At 39.9% G+C, this 20,421-nt stretch overlaps 1 protein-coding gene and 1 non-coding gene across 3 annotated transcripts in view; both read left to right on the top strand.

Annotated features, from left to right (window-relative positions):
- The first annotated feature begins 237 nt into the window (after positions 1 to 237).
- LOC121150953 lies at positions 238 to 341 on the top strand. Its single transcript, XR_005883057.1, has one exon. It is a non-coding gene; the product is annotated as a U6 spliceosomal RNA (small nuclear RNA).
- A 15,188-nt stretch (positions 342 to 15,529) lies between these two features.
- NCKAP5 (NCK associated protein 5) overlaps positions 15,530 to 20,421 on the top strand; it is a 743,731-nt gene continuing 738,839 nt past the window's right edge. For both annotated transcript variants that reach the window (XM_040971482.1, XM_040971481.1), the window contains exon 1: positions 15,530 to 15,647. In XM_040971482.1, coding sequence (XP_040827416.1) covers positions 15,579 to 15,647 — 69 coding nt within the window. In that variant the 5' untranslated portion in view covers positions 15,530 to 15,578. The remainder of the gene's footprint in view (positions 15,648 to 20,421) is intronic.

Below are 20,421 nucleotides of genomic sequence, written 5' to 3'. Positions count from 1 at the left end.
TAATCATGTAGTATAATCATAATCATGAAAAGAGTAAGATTTTTAAAAAAAATCTTGGATACCAGCTGATTAGGAAAACTCTTCAGATTAATTCTGGAGGATGTCATTGTGGCACACTGGGTGAAGTCACTGCCTTGGATGCCAGGATTCCAAATGAGTACTAGTTCCAATTCTGGCTGCTCCACTTTGATCTAGCTCCTTGCCAATGCCTGGGAAAAGCAACAAAAAATGGTCCAAGTGCTCACTTCAGCAGCACAAATACTAAAATTTAAACAATACAGAGATTAGTATGGTCCCTGTGCAATGATGACACACAAAATCATGAAGTAGTCCATATATATATATATATTTTTTTTTTTTTTAATGAAGATGGTCCAAGGTTTTGGACCCCTGTCACCCATCTGAGAGACTTACTTGAAACTGACTCCTGGCTTCCACACAAGGAGTGATTCAACAGATGAAAGATTTATCTCTCTAAGTCTGACTTTCAAAAAATTAAATAAATAGATTTTTAAATAGAATTATTTTATTCAGCATTGACAACTCTGTGGAACTCAGGTACTCCAATTCCATGGTAGGGGCAGTGTGCATTCTTTAAAAATATTTTTGGAAGGTCATTAGACATTTTGCATCGAAATTTAGCATTTTGCACTGTAATTCTGGTTTTGGAGGTCTATGCTTTATAGAGAATCTCACACAGGAATAAAAGCTGCATAAATGTGCTTGTAGCATCAGTGCCTAGAAGCAGAGAGCAATAGCAACTGCTTAAATTTCCAACTATAAGTTAGTAAACAATTTGCTGATCCTTCATGAATAGAATAATAAGAAGCTATAAAGAAATTAGCTCTTGTATATTGAATGTATCAGGTGACAAAGCTGTAATCTTAGAACAATACATATTGATCCTGTTATTTAGAAAAAAAAATCTATGTGTGTATGTATGCATGCATATATGTATGTATGAGAGAGAGAGAGAAATTTTTACAAGTAAACAAATAAGAAAATGTTAAAAGTTGTGATATCTGTGGAAATGAGGAGGAAGAAACTTTTCACATTATACTTTATATCCATGTTTAATGCCTATCTCTAGCAAGTAGAATAAACATATTTAATATGGCATAATCGTTTCAAACCAGAAAGTAAGCAATTATTGTTGCATAGATTTTTTTTATGTCAAATTGTAAGACATTTAAGAGATAGTTACAGGGAGGGTTAGGATTGTGGGAAATTTTTTATAAGACAAGATGTTGAACATTTTCTCAATTGGATAGTTAGCCTCAGGTGTGAAAAACTTGCTGTTTGCTCCAGAGAGTAGAGCTATGGCCATGCGTAAGATTGCAAGAAACAGACTGGAACCCCATTAAAATTTTATTTATTTTTTTAGAAGAAATTGTGGTGGAGGGACGGAGGGAGAGGGGGAAGAGAGAGAGAATTTTCCATCCTCTGGCCAACTGGGCCAAGTGGAAGCCAGGAGCCAGGAGCTGCATCAGTTTCTCACTCATGAATGGCAGGGATTCAAACACTTAGACCATCATCTGCTGCTTTCCCCTGCATGTTGGCAGATAGCTGAATTGGAATGATCGGGACTCGAAATGGACTCTCATGTAACATGTTGGTATCACAGGCAGTGGCTTACCTGGGTCCAATGTTGGTGCTAAGACAGGAGCTTCTAATAGTACTGAATACTCACATATTCAGTAGATATATGAGATGGGTTCCAGCGAAAGGCAGTGGGATTTATTTGTCCCTGGAACAGCCAGAGCCGCTCGATCCCTTCTTTGTCTAATTTTATTGCCAATGACTACACCAGGGAGTATGGAGGAGGTGCAGAAAATACCATTTAAACCTCGAATTGGATTTCCAAGTGCTCTAAGTGAAAGCTAAGGCAAGATTTGCTGCCCAGGACCTGAGTTGTATCCCAGAAAGTGCCTGCTAAGTGGGCAGAACGTTGTAAGAGGATTCTTGGGATTTTTCTCTTATGTGTACATCAGTTAAGATATCTGTTAGTTTCATATCCTTTGCTATCAAAGTACAGTGCACAACCAGAAGCATCAGCTTATTAGAAATGCAGAGTCTGGGATTCTGTTGTGGACCAGGTGACTCAGCAGTCATAGTTTCCTGGAATCCCTTGGTGATTCCTGTGTATGCTTTAATGAGGCACTGGTTTATCCAGCCTGTCTGTAGAAAACCATATTCCGGAGCCATCAAAGCCTGAACTAAAAGAAACAAACCACCACATTATAAAGTCCAAAGAAGTAGGAGGTGTTTTAAAATTGATAATGAACAGGGAGAAATAACAAGAAGATGACTCTCTGTGTGAGTATATTCATGTTTCTATGCATAAAGATATACCCATATGTATATTCATAAGCAGACTTTAAACAGTTATCATAACATAGAATTAAAAGGTAAGTCTGTGTGGATGGATAAAATTTTGAAGCCCGTGATTTTTTTTTCTTAGAACATGGTGCCCACAAAGTCCTTGAGGATCCCTGATGCCTGGCTCTCAACATTTTTGCACCATAGTAAATGCCTTTTTATCATCAACTTTTGAGAGTATCTTCATACATAAATGACCATGTATCCTAGCACAGAGACTGTGCATAAATGTATATATGCACATGCATGTACAGCCCTTTCCAGCTATCAGCTTAAGTGGTAATTTACTATTTTACCTTTTAAGAGATTTTTAGCTCACCTTCTTCTTAATAAATGAATGACATTCTCAATACGATTACACAATTAATGGGAACACATAAATATTATTGAGACATTTTATTTTCACAGCTATTATGACTTGGGACATATTTAATGTTATATCCTGTATTTTATGGTTTATTAGAAATTGTGTCTTCTGTTTTAAGTGTGTTAATGGGTTTTTAAAGTTTAATCTCTTAATTGTTGGAAATTGGATTTCAGCCTTTAAAATTCACTTCAGGATTATTAGGAGATGCATAGATAAGTAGATGTAGGGAGATTATGATAAAAGAATAAGTAACATCTTAAAGTAAACAAAGATGCTGGATAATTTGGTAAATTAAAATTATCAACCAAAGTTTTGACAAAGATACATTGGCTTCCTGTTTGCTCTTTGATTTTCTGGATCATTTTGGTTTTTCACTGTGTGCAAAAACATACAATAGAAAATACTTAATTCCACAGTACATGGGAACATCACAATTAAACCTTTTGCTGGGTTTCAGAAACCATTGCTTTTCATTAACAGTTTTCTTAACAAGTGGTGTTGTCTCTCAGCAGGCTGTACAGAATTTAAGACAGTCTTCCAACTAGCCCCAGATGGAAAATACTCTCTTGAAATTGGATGGCTTTTTAAGTGTGGCTCTCCACAGCCTGCTCTAAGGCGGGCGGGGGGAGGGGGGGAGAGAAAAGAAAGCTTGAACAGAGTGTGTTTAGTAGCATGGTCTGTAATTCCCCCATCAGCCCACGTATTTTGATGTTTTAGCTTTTGGCAGTGAAATTTTTCTAATTTAATTAACTCATTAACGTTAGCAGATGACACCGTGTGAAAATACTTTCCCCTAGCCACTTATCTAAGTGTTCCTCCAATCCACTGGGGTTATGTGCACACTTATTTATTTATAAAATATGTTTATGTGTCTGTTTTATTTCTATACTGACTTTCTCCCTAGGAGTTCACAGGCAACATGTAGACATTTTAGGTAATGAATTAGAAACCTGTCTTAGGGTGATAAACGCAAAACAGACAGAGGGAAATAAATAGTAGGGAAAGTTTTTGCAAAGAAACACTGGGAGAGAAAGAGCAGATGGCTAGAGGAGAGCAGCCAGAGCTGAAGTGCTTGTCCTGTGCCAAGCCCCTGTCCATCTCTCTTTTAGCTTGTACTTCATACCCTATAAAAAGTAGCAGTGGTTTGTGCATGAAAATCAGCTGGTGATACCAGGAATGGCAGTAAAAGCCAGTCTTCCAGAATTAGTCCTATCTTAAGTGAATCGTGCTTGCTCCATCATGTACCCATTCATTCACTAATTCATTCACATCTTTTATTTTACTAATCTCTATACAGATTTCTCCATTTTAGTTTTACGCACCTTTGAAACTTGAGAATTTGTCCTTCTTCCTTCGATTTCCTTACTGTTTTCTTTTTGTTGTTGTTGTTCTTCATCTTCACAGAACCTGGGAAAAAATAAATATTAAAAATATTACTGAATATTGAATTAAAGGATTTGTTTTGATTATACCTGGTAGTAATTGATTATCTACTCCAGTATTTTAAAAACAAGCATCAGGTGCACAGTGCGGTAGCCTATTGGTTAAATCCTCACCTTGAATTTGCCAGGATCCCGTATAGGCACCAGTTCTAATCCTGGCAGCCCTGCTTCCTGTCCAACTCCCTGCTTGTGGCCTGGGAAAGCAGTCTAGGTTGGCCCAAAGCTTTGAGACCCTGCACCCGCTTGGGAGACCCAGAGGAGGCTCCTGGCTTCTGGCTTCAGATTGGCGCAGCTCCTGCTGTTGTGGCCCCTTGGGAGGTGAATCAATGGATGGAAGATCTTCCTCTCTGTCTCTTCCTCTCTGTGTATCTGACTTTCCAGTAAAAATAAATACATCTTTAAAAAAAGAAACAGGTATGAGTAGCTATTGATACAGCACAGTGTGTGAAACCTGTGCTTGAGATATCTGCATTCAACATTGGAGCACTGATTCAAATGTCTGTTACTCTGTGTCAGGGATAGCTTATCGCTGCATTGAAAAGCAATGGAAGATGGCCCAGGTGCCTGGGTTGCTGCCCCCCATGTGGGAGACCTGGATGATATATCTGGCTCTTAGCTTCAGGTTGGCCCAGCCCTTACTTTTGTGGCTTAAACTAGTAGATGGAAGATCTCTGTTTGTACCTCTGTCTCTGTCATTCTGCTGGCAAAAAAACAGACACACAATTTTAAAACTAAATAAGACAGGCAGCATTTAAATTATCAGAATTACCTAAGGAAATACCGTTATTATCTTGATTCCGTTAATGAGAAAACTATGAGACATCAAATAAGTTGCACAACATCACAAACTTGTAAGGTGTTAGGTTGAGAATCTCAACTAGGAGCTGTACAGGATGCTGCCACCCAAGAGGATGAGCCGCTTGATGTAGCCTGGAGCGGCAGTGTCTGGGGAGCATCCCTGGGCCTCTGCTGAAGGACACATAGGCTCTGTGGCAGACAAGTGAGTCTCCGGGACAGGAAGGATTGGCACTAGGCCGCAGACTCTAAGAGGGTGGTAGGTATGTGGAGGTGAGTTATGTCTCAGTGACATTACTTACATAGTGTTAGACATCACTGAATTTTGGGAATGTTAGATATTCCAGGAGCCTTTCCTGGCCTCTGTTCCTTAAGAACTTAGTTCACATTCACATCAATGCACTACATGTTTAATTTCACTGGGCTGCATCCTGAACAATAGCCTGTCTGCCCAGGTTCACATTTAGTGTCTTTATGTTACAGGGAAGTTTTATCCTATGAAGGGGCTAGAAGATATAATTTTTGGGGATATTTCCAACATTTAAATAATCGATTAAACTTACTGAATCTGTTTAGTGAGAAGTTTAATAAACATTGGTTTATGATGCCATTTAAAAATAGTTTATTTGAAAAAGACAGAGAGAGAGAGAATTGAGTTCTGTTCAGTGGTTCACTTCCACTCCCCAAATGCTTGCAGCAACCAGGCTAGGCTGGGTGAAAGCTCCATGAGAGTCTTCCATATGGGTGACAGGAACCCAAGTCCTTGAACTATCTCCAGCTGCCCCCCAGGGGATGCTTTGGCACAGAGCTAGAAGTAGAAACAGAATCAGAACTTGAACCCAGGTATCCTGATATGGGACGTGGGCATTTTAACCTTTGTGCCATGTACCCAGTCCTGGAACCATTTCATAAAGCCAATTTTCAGTATCAGGTGAAATTTTCTCTACTTTTAAAGAAAAATAAAATACTAATACATTCCTTGAAAATTGTTTCCAGTAACTGATTTATCTAACAGGGATGGGCACTTTTGGTGAATCATTAGCATCCAGTCTTCCACCATATCAATCTCAGTTTGCAATAAGGATTAAAAGACATGTTGTGGTTGAAAATCACATATTTTGTATTTTTACACTCATATCCAAAATGCACACCACCATTTTCTCTGGTGTAGTTAGTATTATGCAGAGTGCATATGAACATTCATATATACTTATGTATCTGTATGTGTATAGCATACTCACACTTGTATGTACATAGAATCAACAAATACACTCATACACACATGCATATTATACATGCTCACATGTGAGTATAAGAGCTGTACACGTGCAAGTACACACATCAAATACGTATACATTCACACACACTCTTGTCTGTATGCATTATCAATGAATGTATCAGTGGGAAAGAAATAGCCAATATATGCTACAAAAGTATAAATAAAAGAGAGGCTGTTTTACCTAGTTTTACCAGACACTGGACCAGGCATCCAGGTTCTTTATCAGTGCCAGGTTGTTGTCCTGGAACTGCTCTTAATTCCAGCTTTCTGCCAGTGCAGGCCCTTGGAGGCAGCAGATGATGGCTGAAGCAGCTGCATTCTTGCTTTGTCTGGATGGAGTTCCTGGCTACTGGCTTTGGTCTGGCCCTGTCCCAGCATTTGTGGCCATTTGGAGACTAAATTAACAGATGGGAACTCTGTTTTTCTCCTTTTTCTCCTCTCTGTTTTTAAAAAAGTGAATTAAAAATAACAAAATTATACAGAAACTTCAAGCTTTCTATTTAGCAGCTCCAAGTGTGTCTTCATTCCTTATTTTCTTCCTGCTGGGCTTTGAATGGACTTGGTAAGCTGCACGAGAAGCATTGTGAGAAGAACTGGGAGGATGGTTTGACAGTATTTAAGTCCTGTGTCCTAAGTAAATCAGAGTCTTTTCCTCTGACTTTCTAAGACAATTCTTTGAAAGCTAGGCTTAATATTTCTATATTGAATCCATATTATTTTCTGGACAAAAGGAAGGCCTCATTAAACGGAAATACACCAAGTTTTCAATTGCTGGTAGAAAAATGCATATGATGAAAAAAACTTTACATAGATGTTGATTTCTTTTGCACCAAATTAACTTACCTTTTAATTCCATTTCCTGTGAGCTTCTTTCATTTTTTCCATGAGCTTCTTAAAGTATCCCTATATTAGTGAGCCCCAAGGAGTAGGGTAGGGAGAATGGTGATTGTTCACATTCACATGATTTGCACACAATGTTTCTTTTGAGTCAGAATTTGTCAAATTACAAATTACAATAGCTTGAAAAAGGCAGTTTCTGTTGCCAATAACTATGTGTCAGCACCTTGACCAAGGAATGGGGAGCAGGAAAAGTGTCACACCTTCACCCTCTCCAACTGTTGTTGAGTGGGCTATGTATTGCCGATATGCGGGGATCTTAAATTAACAGCACCTGACTTCCATACCTATGCATCCTAAATCATTCTGGGGTATGGGGCTAGATGCCTCCCCAGGAGATCCTAATCTGCAGCAGAGGTTGTAAATCATTGCATTCTCAGTAGTGATTGTCAACCCTGGCTGCTCTTATATTCTGATACTTGGAGATTGGCACAAAGTAAGGGCTTTGGTCCTTTTTCCACATTCCCCAGGCGATTTAAGGAATAGCCAGGATGGAAGACCCACCGAGTGACCTTGTCACACAGAGGAAAATTGCTGTCCTTTTGATTTGTCCTTAGCATGTGGTGTGATTTCAATGTGGTTTCTTTCTGCCAGAAACACATGCTGGCATTTAATTAGTATTTAGAGATAGTGGGGCTCATAAGAGGGGTTTGGGTCATGGGGACTGTGTCCTTTTAGAGGGATCAATGTACTTCACCCAAGAGTGATTAAAATTGTCTTGAGAACAGATTGTCATAAGGCATCACGCCCCTCTTTTGCAGCTGTCTTCTCATAGGGCCACTTTCCTTTCTACTTTCTGCCATGAATGAGAGTAGCAGCATAAGATCCTCCACTGAAGCTGAGTAAATGTGGTAATCTGATTTAGGTCTTTCAGCATGCAGAACTGCAGGCTAACTTAAGCTCTTTTCCTCATAAGTTACTTAATATCAGGCATTCTGTACAGAAAACAGATTTTTAAGAACAGGTTCTATCCTGCAGGTATTGTCCATGTGCCTACTGTGTGGAAGCTGGTGTTGTGGGTGCTTTGGGGAAGATGACATTGTGTTACATTTTGTGTTCCCTGGATGTTGATGAGGTTGCAAGTGATCATTTGTTGATTGTAACAGATCCTTTGTACCGAAGTATAGAAGGCCCTTCTTATGCATTCTCACACTAGTCTGGAGCCTTAAAGTAATTTGGTGAGAAAGGCAAAAGAAATGTAAAATCAGGAGTTACAGATTTGCTCACATTTCCATGGCAAAGGGGCTGAGAAGTTTAATCAACCTGAACATATGAAAAGGAACCATCTGAACTTTGACCTTGCTATTTTCTGCATTTCTTCTGTCACTGCCTTTAATATGCAAAAGCAAGAATGTGAAGGTGGGGGACCAGAGATGCAGAAATTGGGATGGAGAAAATGATGTTCAGAATTTGTGCTTTGCCTCTGGGTGTGGAAGAGTTATGCCTTTGAAATTTTATTTACTGGTACCATTTAGTTACTGTCTCACAAAAATTATATAGCCTGTTAACAAAATCTAGCAAAAAAAAATTGAAATTACTGGCATTTATAGAAGCGTTAAAAAGCTGTCTAGCACCGAAAGGTCATAACTGTCTTTGAAGAAATTTATTTTTTCACAAAAAGTTTAAGGTCAACTTAGATGCTGAGTAAAATAGTTTTCACCAGCTTGAGATGTATGTGGGAGGGCTGAGGAGGACAGATTAGGATTGCTAATCACTCACGTATAGAAGGATTTTTAATTTCTTGTTCTCCTTTAATTCATAAGTATTATTTCTCCCCATGGAAGGAGGAGAAGGAATCTAACATATCACAGGGTCTACCTGAATTGACCAGAGAAAACATGGAACATACACACACACATACACACACATACACACAGATTTTGCTGTCTGAGCTCAACAGGACCTAACAAGTAATTTTTACCATTAACAATATTTTAAATAGTATGGCAAAGAATTTTCTTGGACACTTGGATGTGTGTGGATTAATAACTTGACTATTGTAAATGCATGCCCCATACTTTATATGCTCCCAAAGACACCTCTAAACATTCATTCCTTTACTCATGAAACAAAAAATTGCTCCTCAAGTTTTTTCAATACCATCAGAGTGAGTAGAGACTGTAAATACTATCCCTATTTGTGTTGCATGGTTTCTTAGAAAAGAATATAGTGTATTACTTCAAAGGAGGAGTCCAATACTCTCAAGGAATGTTCAAAGGTGTCCCTATGGGGTGTGCACACCACACTGCCAAGCCTGGAAAACAGAAACTAGATACTTTAAGCAGAGTGGGATTTAAGGTGTTGGAAGGGCTGAGAGACCAAAATGAGCAAGGTGAATGTTCCTACTCCCCTTCCCTAGCAGAGCTACAGGAAAAACCACAAAAAAGTTGCCACAGCCTGTCCTCAGTCGCCTACTGCTGCTACTGCACTGTCACAGCTGGAAGCAGAACCAGTTCCCCTTTTTTCGTGCCTTCACATCCTTTGTAGCTCCCTCCTACTGTCAGAATTCAATAGTAACCCACTGGCCAATGAGTCTTTAAAACAGCATTGTCATCTGTAAAATTCAAAAAGGTAATGAAGGAGTTAGTGTCCTGGCATACCTCATAAAGCTGTCACGTGAGAAACCAGCATCCCATAAGGGCACCAGTTTATGTTCTGGCTACTGCACTTCTAATCCAACTCCCTGCCAATGGCCAAAGCAGTAGACAATGTCTGGAGTGTTGGGCTGTGCCATTCGTGTGGGAGATTTGTTTGGCCCCACATAGACCATTGCAGCCGTCTGGTGAGCAAACTAGCAAATGTAAGTCCTCTTTCCTTTTCTCCATCCCACACTTGTACCTTTTTAAGCTTAATTTTTTAAAAATATTTTTTAATAGTGAGTAGAAGGCCCAGCACAATAGCTTAGCAGCTAAGGTCTTCGTCTTGCATGTGTGGAATTCCATATGGGTGCTGGTTCTAATCCCAGAGACCCCACTTCCCATCCAGCTCACTGCTTGTGGCCTGGGAAAGCAGTTGAGGATGGCCCAATGCCTTGGGACTCTGTAGCCGTGTGGGAGACCTGGAAGAGACTCCAGGTTTCTGGATTCAGATTGGCTCAACTCTGGCTGTTGTGGCCACTTGGGGAGTGAATCATCAGATGGAAGATTTTTCTCTGTCTCTCCTCTCTGTATATCTGACTTTCCAATAAAAATTTTTTAAAAATCTTAAAAAAAAATGAGTAGAGGGTCCGGCGGCATGGCCTAGTGGCTAAAGTCCTCAACTTGAACACCCAGGGTTCTCATATGGGCACCGGTTCTAACCCCAGCAGCTCCACTTCCCATCCAGCTCTCTGCTTGTGGCCTGGGAAAGCAGTTAAGGATGGCCCAAAACTTTGGGACCCTGTACCCGTGTGGGAGACCCGGAAGAAGTTCCTGGATCCTGGCTTTGGATCAGCATAGCATTGGCCGTTGTGCTCACTTGGGGAGTGAATCATCAGATGGAAGATCTTCCTCTGTCTCTCTCCTCTCTGTATATCTGACTTTCCAATAAATAAATAAATCTTTAAAAAAAATGAGTAGAAGGTGAAATTAAAAGGTAACGGAAAAGTTAGTAGAAAGATGAGATTAATTAGAAAAGTTAGTAAAAAAGAAGAACTAAAAGGTAAGCTTATGTTAGCACAACGTTTTAGTCTATGCATAGCTATTTTTATAGTTTGTGCTTTCCATGAACTTAGATGCATGAATTGTAAGAATTTTTTCATGAAAACAAATATTTTATTATATTGTCCATCAACTTTTTTTTTTATGGTATTTACCCTCACCATCATCAGTGAGTTTTTTTTTTAAAGATTTATTTTTATTATTTTTTTATTGGAAAGGCGGATATACAGAGAGGAGAGACAGAGAGGAAGATCTTCCATCCGATGATTCACTCCCCAAGTGAGCGCAACGGGCCGATACTATGCTGGTCCGAAGCCAGGAGCCTCTTCTGGGTCTCCCACGCGGGTGCAGGTTCCCAAAGCTTTGGGCCGTCCTCAACTGCTTTCCCAGGCCACAGGCAGGGAGCTGGAAGGGAAGTGGGGCTGCCGGGATTAGAACCGGCACCCATATGGGATCCCGGGCGTGCAAGGCGAGGACCTTTAACCACTTGCGCCACCGCGCCGGGCCCTGTCCATCAACTTTTGAAGCTCCAAGGTACAGGGTGAATACACAGTTTAGTACACTAGGGCAAGGTGAGGGGTTTGACGTAGCAAGGTCCACACTCAAATAACTGACTGAGAGGAAGGGGCATGGGCATAGCTGCTGCCACGCAGCTATCATCTTCAGTCTTTCAGATTCAGGAGTTTGACTGTTAGCACATTCTGATATGATCATGTTTTGCAAGCTCCCTGAAACTGTTAGGGATTGAATTGTTTCTGTTTCTCTGGACACTAACTAGTACTTTGAATCCCTAAAACCCTTCTCCCACATGGCTTTATTTTAAGGTTAAATTAGATCAAAAGAGTAAGTCTCTCATTCAATAGAACTGGTGTCCCCATACAAAGATGAGATTTCAGGGATGTGTATGCACAAAGGGCACACCAGGACACAACTAGGAGGCAATTGTGTGCAAGCCAAGGAGGGTGCATACTCCAGAAACTAACTCTGCCATTTCCTTGATTTTGGACTCCAAGCTTGCAGAGCCATGAACAGATAGGTTAGGTCTCTCTTCTTTAATCCCCCTAGCATGTATTCTCTCATTATCGCAGAGCTGACAATGCACCAATTGCTATATGAAGAATATAATGGGCCTATCAGCAAACCGCAGATTTGTACTAAAAGTATGACTTCCTTAAAGATTCCTTACTTACATTCTATAGTTAGTAATATCTTCTTTTACTAAAACCACACAAAACTCAAACGATATTGGAAGGTTGCTTGATGGCAGTCTTCTCTGAATCAAGTAAGTGGATGGTTCAAATGCCCATAGAGTTACATGCATTGTTGGAATCTGATCTGTTCTTTTCTTGTCTATGCATGTAGCCTCTCGGATTAAGTGTGGGCACTATCTCTTCTTAGCAGTGCCAGGGATAGAATGTAGCAACCTTTCTGATTTTTCCTTTATTGGCCACTACCGTTTTCATATTGTTGTATACTGATTGCCATTTTTTGTTTTTTTTTCATTGGCCTTGCTTTGGGTCACTTAGAGGGGAAAGCGACTTCAGTGTCAACAGGGACATCTAAAAGTAAAAAAGGCAGGCCCTCAAAGCAATTCCAGTTGGCTGCTAATTTGGGCGTTAGCAGTAATACAATGGATTTTTTTTCCTGGAAAATACTGTGCAAAGTTTGTTTCTAACTTTTAGTTGTTGCCAACAAGCATGTGTTAAGAATTTAACACAGATTTAATTTTCTTTTTAAAAAGTGTTTATTTTTATTAAGTCAAAACTATAGAGAGAAGGAAAGACAGAAAGATCTTCCTCTGCTAGTTCAACAACCTCCTCCCCGCCAAGTGGCCACAATTGCCTGACCTGAGCCAATCTGAAACCAGGAGCCAGGAGCTTCTTCTGGGTCTTCCATGCGAGTGCAGGGTCCCCAAACCCTAGCCATCCTTGACTGCCTTCCCAGGCCACAAGCAGGGAGCCATATGGGAAGTAGAGCAGCCAGAACATGAACCAGTGTCCACGTGGGATTCTGATGCATGCAAAGCAAGGACTTAAGCCAAGAGGATATCACACTGAACCCAGATTAAATATTCTTAATCCAAAAATCTGAAAACTGAAATTTTCCAAAATCTAGTTTATTGAGTGCTGATACAGCACTAAAAAGGAAAATTTCTCACCATGAAACTTCATTTTGTGCACAAAATCATTTGATAAATTCCATTAAATTACCCATAGGCTATGTATATAAAGCATACATGAATCATAAATGAATTTTATAAATAGATTGGATCCTATCCATGAAATCTCTCTCTCCCTATATATGAAATAAATATGAAAATATTCAAAACAGCCCCAAAATTTAAAACTTGAAATGTCTGTATTTCTCAGTATTTCAGATAATAAATACTAAACCTGAGCATTTAAAGACTTATTGTAGAAGATTAAGGTGATAAATAGGTCCCTGAAGACTACCCTGGACATTGGGGAAGAAAGGAACCATTATTGAGCAGAGTTATAGAGGAAGTTCTGAAGGCAATAGGATCAGAGGCAGGCCCTGGTGTAATTGAATGAGTGAAGTGGAGATGAAAGGACAATCAAAAGCATGATTTCAGGAATATAACTTAGGATGCTTGGGAATTATCAAAAGCTGGTTGGCAGGAAATACACCTCAGTCATGGTGTTGAAAACATTAATTTTATCCTAAGTTCTATTTGGTGCAGTGAAAGTTTCAAAGCAGACCAGGGAAATCTTGAAATTAGTGTTTCCAGGCCCAGTGCAATGGCTCAATTGACTAATCCTCATGTTTGCAGGTGCTGGGATCCAATGTGGGCACTGGTTCATGTTCCAGCTGCTCCAGTTCCCATCCAGCTCCCTGCTTAAGACCTGGGAAAGCAATGGAGGATGGCCCAAAGCCTTGCGACCCTCCACCCATGTGAGAGACCCAGAAAAAGCTCCTGGTTCCTGGCTTTGGATCAGCTCAGTTCCAGGTGTTTTGGCTAACTGAGTGTGAAGAGTGGATGGAAGATCTTTTTATATCTCTTTCTCTTTTTAAATCTGCCTTTCCAATTAAAATATATTTTTTTAAGAAATAGTGTTTCTGGGCCCGGCGCGGTGGCGCAAGTGGTTAAGGTCCTCGCCTTGCACGCCCGCCCAGGATCCCATATGGGCGCCGGTTCTATCCTGTATGGCCCCGCTTCCCTTCCAGCTCTCTGCCTGAGGCCTGGGAAAGCAGTCGAGGACGGCCCGAAGCTTTGGGACCCTGCACCCGCGTGGGAGACCAGGAAGAGTCTTCTGGCTTCGGATTGGCATAGCATTGGCCGATGCGCTCACTTGGGGAGTGAATCATCGGACGGAAGATCTTCCTCTCTGTCTCTCCTCTCTGTATATTTACCTTTCCAATAAAAACATAATAAAAATAAATCTTTAAAAAAAAAAAAGAAATAGAGTTCCCAAAGGTATAGATGGAATGACTAAGGTGGAGGAAGGAGCCTAAAATAGAAATCAAGGCTGTCAGTTTCTCATGATTGACATTAATTTTGCCATTACCTGCTTTGGGTACAACTGTGTCAATTCTCTTGATGTAGGAAACCAAGATAAATAGATCACGTACAGTGGACTGTGAGGTTGAGTCAACTTGAATGATAAGACTTGTAATAATGGATGATGTCATAGAAAACTGATTGCTACAGTTTCTTTTGAATTTCAGCTCTTCCATGTCAATAATACACTGGCTATATCAGCAATTTCTGAGCCTCAGAATGCCTTGCGAGTCATAAATAGCATATTGAATGATTCTGAGGGTCAATTATTTTAAAATGTAATTTGTAGGTAATTATAACTTGCATATATATTATAATTTATTGCCTTTAGATCAACTGCATACATCATTTCATTTTCATTTTTATTTTATAATAATTGGGGAAAAATTGGGCTTCAGAGAGGATAAATGAGCTTTTTAACTAATAGGTAAAAAATCCTCAGCTCAAACTCATTTTTTTTATTTCAAGCTTTTTATATTTTGCTGGAAATTGGAAGCTAGCACTTAATATGAACACATCTTTATTGACCTGCATATTTAATCATTCTTGAACAAACAATCTCAATGGAAGGCAGGGATGAAATATATCTGATATGGTAAAATGCAATGAATTCTATAAATAACCATTGGCAACAATGACATCATCTTCTGTTCCTTCCAAGTCAGTCTGTCCCCAAAGGAATGTCTCTCACAATGTTTCTCAGATATTTAAAAATTACATATTTCTAAATTAAATATTGACCATCACGTTCACATTTAAGTTTCTCCTCATTGAGCTTTGGACTCAATAACTCTTAGTTATGGAGCGTGGTTTTGTCAGATTGATCTTGTGGAATTTGCAGACAGCTTCTATGTGCACAGGAACAGAATGATTCTGGCTGATAGAGGACGGGTGTGAGCAAGTGTGGCATGAAACGGACTGTTTGCTTTTTTCCACAGTCTGCTGATTCAACCTGCAAACCCATTCCCCAACTCCATTAGCAAAAACCTCTAAAAAACACAGGGGCCTCCATAAAGACAACTCTGGTGTTTGCAAACCCCAAGAGGTCTTTGGGACTGACAGAGTCCAGTTCTATGGTCATGATTGGGTTGGGGTATTTTTGTTTGTTTGTTTCAGCACTTGTTTTTCATTACAAAGTTAAAAAGCCAGGATCTAAACACTATGCTCTTGGATGGTAAAACACATTTTCACTTTTTGCAGTGATCCTGGAAATAGACGGGAAATTCTTATAAATCACAAAGGAAAATAAATAACCTCACCCATGGATGGAAAGAGGCAGCTTGAGAAAAGGGACTTTGGAAAAAGGCTGTCTCTAGACAGCAGTCTTGTGGTAAGTACTAAATGTTCCTTTACCACTCTACATGTTTTGGCTTAAAAGTGCATTATTCTTTGGCTGTTATTTCCTGAATCTGGTGCTAACCTGTATTTCAGTTACCCCATTAGCAACATCCTTTGGGATTTTGCTTCATTTATTTTTCACAAAACCAAAATCTAGCGAATTATTCAAATGTTTGTGTAGTGTCTTTATAGGCAAATGTCACAATCTGTCAATATTATGTATAATTACATTAAATCCAGCTCAAGTAGACTTTAGCCTATACAAAAATACTACTATATAACTCATGCCAAATGCCAAGCCTATATACATGAGTAGTTTTTTCAGCACCAATTTATCTTAACTTTGGGGCAAGTTGAGAAACAATTTAATACAGCTTCAAATACTGAAGAGCCAAGAAACTGGGATCTTCTCAGGTATGTAAATTGATTTAGCTGTGCATGAACTTGCTAAGAGCTTTAATGCTGAACAACATTATTTTTAACAACCAGGATTGGTTTGCTTTTTGAATATAAGAATATGATTAGGAGTGTACAGAGTTAGTCGCTGATTTCAGAAGGCTGGCTGTTGTTTCCCAGCTTTGGAGCTAACGTGTGGGTCACCTTTTCCATTCTGCAATATGTGTGAACAGACCAAGAATTCAAACCAGGCAGGTCACTCTTTTCTCTTTTGCTCATCTCCTGAAACAGAATTAGCTTTGTTATTTTTGCATGTGCTTGGAGACAGTGCTTTATTCATTCATATACTGAATATTTGACCCAGAGACTGGTACAGAATAGGTGTCCAAATGATTTGATGGGTTTATTTATCCGTTGAAGCTTCCAAACTCTGAAGATACAGGTGCTCTCTGGTTGTGTATGGATTAGCTGTTCAACACCTAACAGCTGGGGCTTGACTTCACAAGCTGTTTATAGACATCAGTTGATGGGAATTGAGAAAGGATTGCAGTAAGATTATGTGTCAAAGTCTTCCCTTGTCATTCAGAATCAGTGTGGGATCTGCCTTGACTGGCATACCTCCTGACACTGAAGACTGTGCTGGTGTTTTAAGTTCTCTATAGAGTAGATGATCTCCTAGATCATCCTATATCCACGGGGAGAAAATGTGGAAAACGTGGTGAAAACAGCTATGTGTCTGTCTGTGTGTGTATGTTTGTGTGTTTGTGTTTAGATGCCTCCTCCATTTCAACTTCTAGGGATCCTTGAGATAAAAATTATTTTTTGGCCCTGCCTTTGTAGAACACTTCTGCCTCATGCCTAGCAGAGAGACAGAGACAACCATAGGAGGCAATGTGAACAGTTCAAGGAGTGTTCTTTGAGTTCAGAAGTATCATCCTTGTCTTTTGGTCCCTGAAGTCACAGATTTCTGCTTTAGATCTCAATTAATTTGCAAATACCTACTATTGGCAGACACGCTAAGTTGTTATTTCTCAATAATTCGTAGTAGCACTCATTAATAAAAGGCCTAGGATTATTGCCAAGTGTCAGCTGGATGAGCAGAAAGCATTGAGGGAATTGGTAAACAGGAAGATGCAGGGTACAGATCACAGTGCTCGGAATTCTGAACTTGGGGCAGGACATAGCATGGGTGGAGGATAGGACCAGACAACATTCCACAAGGCTGTGGAGTAGTTCCAAACAAGAGAGGAAACAGTAAAAGCTTGTCCATGTTTGAATTTTATCTAGAGATAGTTTGATTATGGATATAAGTAAAATTGAGTCATGATACCAATGCTAGCTGAAAGCCAGTGTCAAACTTGCACTCCTATTGGCTTGTGGCTGTGGCTCTATTCTGACAGTGACTGTATGTGTGGAGGTGGGTGGGGGAAATGTGAGTCTGATCCTAACTTACTGGAATAGAAGACTGTGAAAATGAAAAAATGTTCCTTGGCATCCCCTGAGCTGATATTAAAAAATCTATATTGTGATCAAGGGAATTTTTCTACTGGTGAAATATCTTCCCTCTATCCTGGACACCATTTAAGCATTACATGTACATGAACAGATTGAGAAAGTCCTGAAAAATAGGGCTTTCTTCCATGATGTTATGCTTGGGGTGTTGTTGAGTATTTTACGACCTAGGGAGTAGAACTTCATTTTTGCCATTAGGTTTAGCATTCTGTTCTCTCCTCGCATACGATGCTACTGCTGTGGTAGTGATGGCAAGAGTGAATTCTTTGGAAGTGGAATTATTTGCAACTGCCTTGAATTAACTGCTGTGAGTATCAAGAAGAGAGCTGCACAGAAGATAAGGTCCGTGGTGGTGGATGGACTGCCGAGGACATGAACCAAAGCCATTGCTCCTGACTCCATGCTGAAGCCAGGCCAGGAGATGACAGAAATCATACCAGATAAGGACTACTGAGAAAGACAGCGACAACAATACATCTGGCATCACATCATACCCTTCATTCCCAAGGCATGTTGTTTTATTCGCCTTCAATTTTTCTATCACTGAATGCCAAGTATGAATGGGTTAAGCAGGAAGAAGAGTGAAGGCCCAGAGAGGTTAACTTCTGCAGGTGAGACTATGCAGCTAAGACAAGAGTGGAATACAGGTCTCCTTGCTGTCACTTTCTGTTTCATTATGCAGTATGCCAGGAAGACATGTCCTTTTGGGAACCTGAGGAGAAGAAATAGGAGCATATTAAATGTTTAAGTCTTGAAATTTCATCACAGCAATCATTCTGGCCTATATTTTTGAGAGTTAGCAGGCCCAGAGGTAATTTCCACTTTTAGATTTTACAGGAAAAAATTCCTCATAATGGAGTGTAAGAATAAGGAACTATTAACTTCATTGTACTTTTATTTTACATAATCAAACCATGAACTGTTGAGCAGAAATTATAGCTTCCTTGCAACACCCTTCACATTTAGGGACTGGAGAAACCTAAGGATAAAAAAACTCTCTGCTAAAAATTTGCAAAAGTACTCCAGCGCAGGGACCTGAGTTTGTGATACCTGGGCACAACTTTGTTTTGATGACATGGCAAGGAAGAGAGCTTAGAGAGCTATGGATGAGGAAGTAGGGATAGAGAGAAGAAGAGGGGAAGGGAGGAGGAGAAGATAAAGGAAGGAGAGAGAGAGAGGATACATGTATGCCACGATAGCACTCATTTATTCTTTGATGTTGGAGATTTTTTACTTTATAAATTACTCGTTTTAAGGATAAAAGTGTCAGGTAAGTGAAACAGAAATGAGAAATGTGTTTCAATGTGGTGGTGGGGGAGAGGCGACGGATAGCTGCAGAGCAAGACAAGTGACTACAAGTTTGCCTTCATCAGCAGGAGTGTGTCAAGTAGCTGTATATTCATGACAAGAACAGTCTTCCCTCTGATAACAATAAAAATCTCCCCAGAAATCGAGGCCTCTTCTTGACCCAAAACTCTTTAGTCCTCCCCAGGATGCTTTTTGATCGGAAAAAGTCAGCATTTCACACTGTGCTTTTTTGTTGGCAAGAATCATTCCCAGGCTGCTTATATTGCTGTTTGACACTTGTAGCTGTGATAACGTTCTGCTGGGGAGTGAATTTTCATTCATAGCAGCTCATGTGTTTTCAACAAGCATTATCTTGCAATTCAGGGGAAATTTTTTTTTTTTTGCTTTGAGTATAATTTCCTAATTCATTCTTAGTACCCCTGTTTTCTTCATCCCCACTAAATGAAGACAAAATGTTGAGTACACTAGATTCTAGACTTGGATCTCAGTATGGTTTTCATTGACTCACAGGGGCAGAAATTTAGCTACACATGTCTAGTTTTATCATTCAGCTCCCTGGACATTTACATCCGAAACATCATAGTCATCAAGTCCTCTACTGTAACTAAACCATAACTAAATGAAGGAGCAAATGTTCTTGAAAACCTGCTACTTCCCATTTTCCCTTTCATATTTACTCTGCATCCTTTTCTACATGGCTGTGCTGCCTTGACAATGAACTACATAGAACATGGGGAAAGAATCACATTCTTTGTAACCTCTGACTGGGTTTGGCCTGTGAGGAATCAGTGGATCAAAGGAAGCAGTGTGTGTTTTCTTGCTCTCTCCTTGCAACCTCAGTAACTAGGTTCTTCCACCTAAGACTGCAGTTTTATCTGGACAAGTCCTTCCTATAGCCATCATATCCATTCTGTCTGGCACCTCCTCTCTCCTTATGCTCCTTCTAACTTCATAGTAACGGCTATTGGATGCTACTGGCCCATCTCTTTATGCTTTTCTCTACCCAAATTGTGTCAAAGTCTCAGGGGTAGAAGATTTGCATCCGTTCCCTGTTTACTGTAGGATTTCTCATGGTTGAAGCAGAGAGGTCTTGCATGGATGATCATTGCCTAAGTAGGAAAGAGCAGAAAGTGGATATGGATAATGTGGAAACCACAGTAATAGCAGTGGAGATCACTATGGGAAGAAATGCAGAGGTGCTATATGGGATCTGTGGTTGGAGCTGTGCTTTGAAACAATGAAGAGAACTTGGTCATCAAGGACTGAGTTATGAGAGAAGAGAGGCTACCCGAGGACACCATTCTGTACCCTCTGCTGACAATTCAGGTCATTACTGATTGTTTCTTCCAAGGAAGCTGCTTCCTCATATTGACTTCAAACCTCTGCAGATTTATCTTTAGCTATTTCCTTTATGTAGAAAGGAGAAGTAATGTTACAAAAAGGTCAGAAAACTCTCACCGTAAAGATCCAAGGAGTCAACATTTCAACTTCGCAGGCTGCATGAAGATTGCAACCACTTAGTTCTACCACTGTAGCAGGAAGACAGCCAT

This window comes from Ochotona curzoniae, unplaced genomic scaffold (genome assembly GCF_017591425.1).
Source record: "Ochotona curzoniae isolate NIBS_2020 unplaced genomic scaffold, NIBS_Ocur_1.0 contig_2210, whole genome shotgun sequence".
NCBI lineage: Eukaryota > Metazoa > Chordata > Mammalia > Lagomorpha > Ochotonidae > Ochotona > Ochotona curzoniae.
This window is presented reverse-complemented; position numbering and strand designations above follow the sequence as displayed.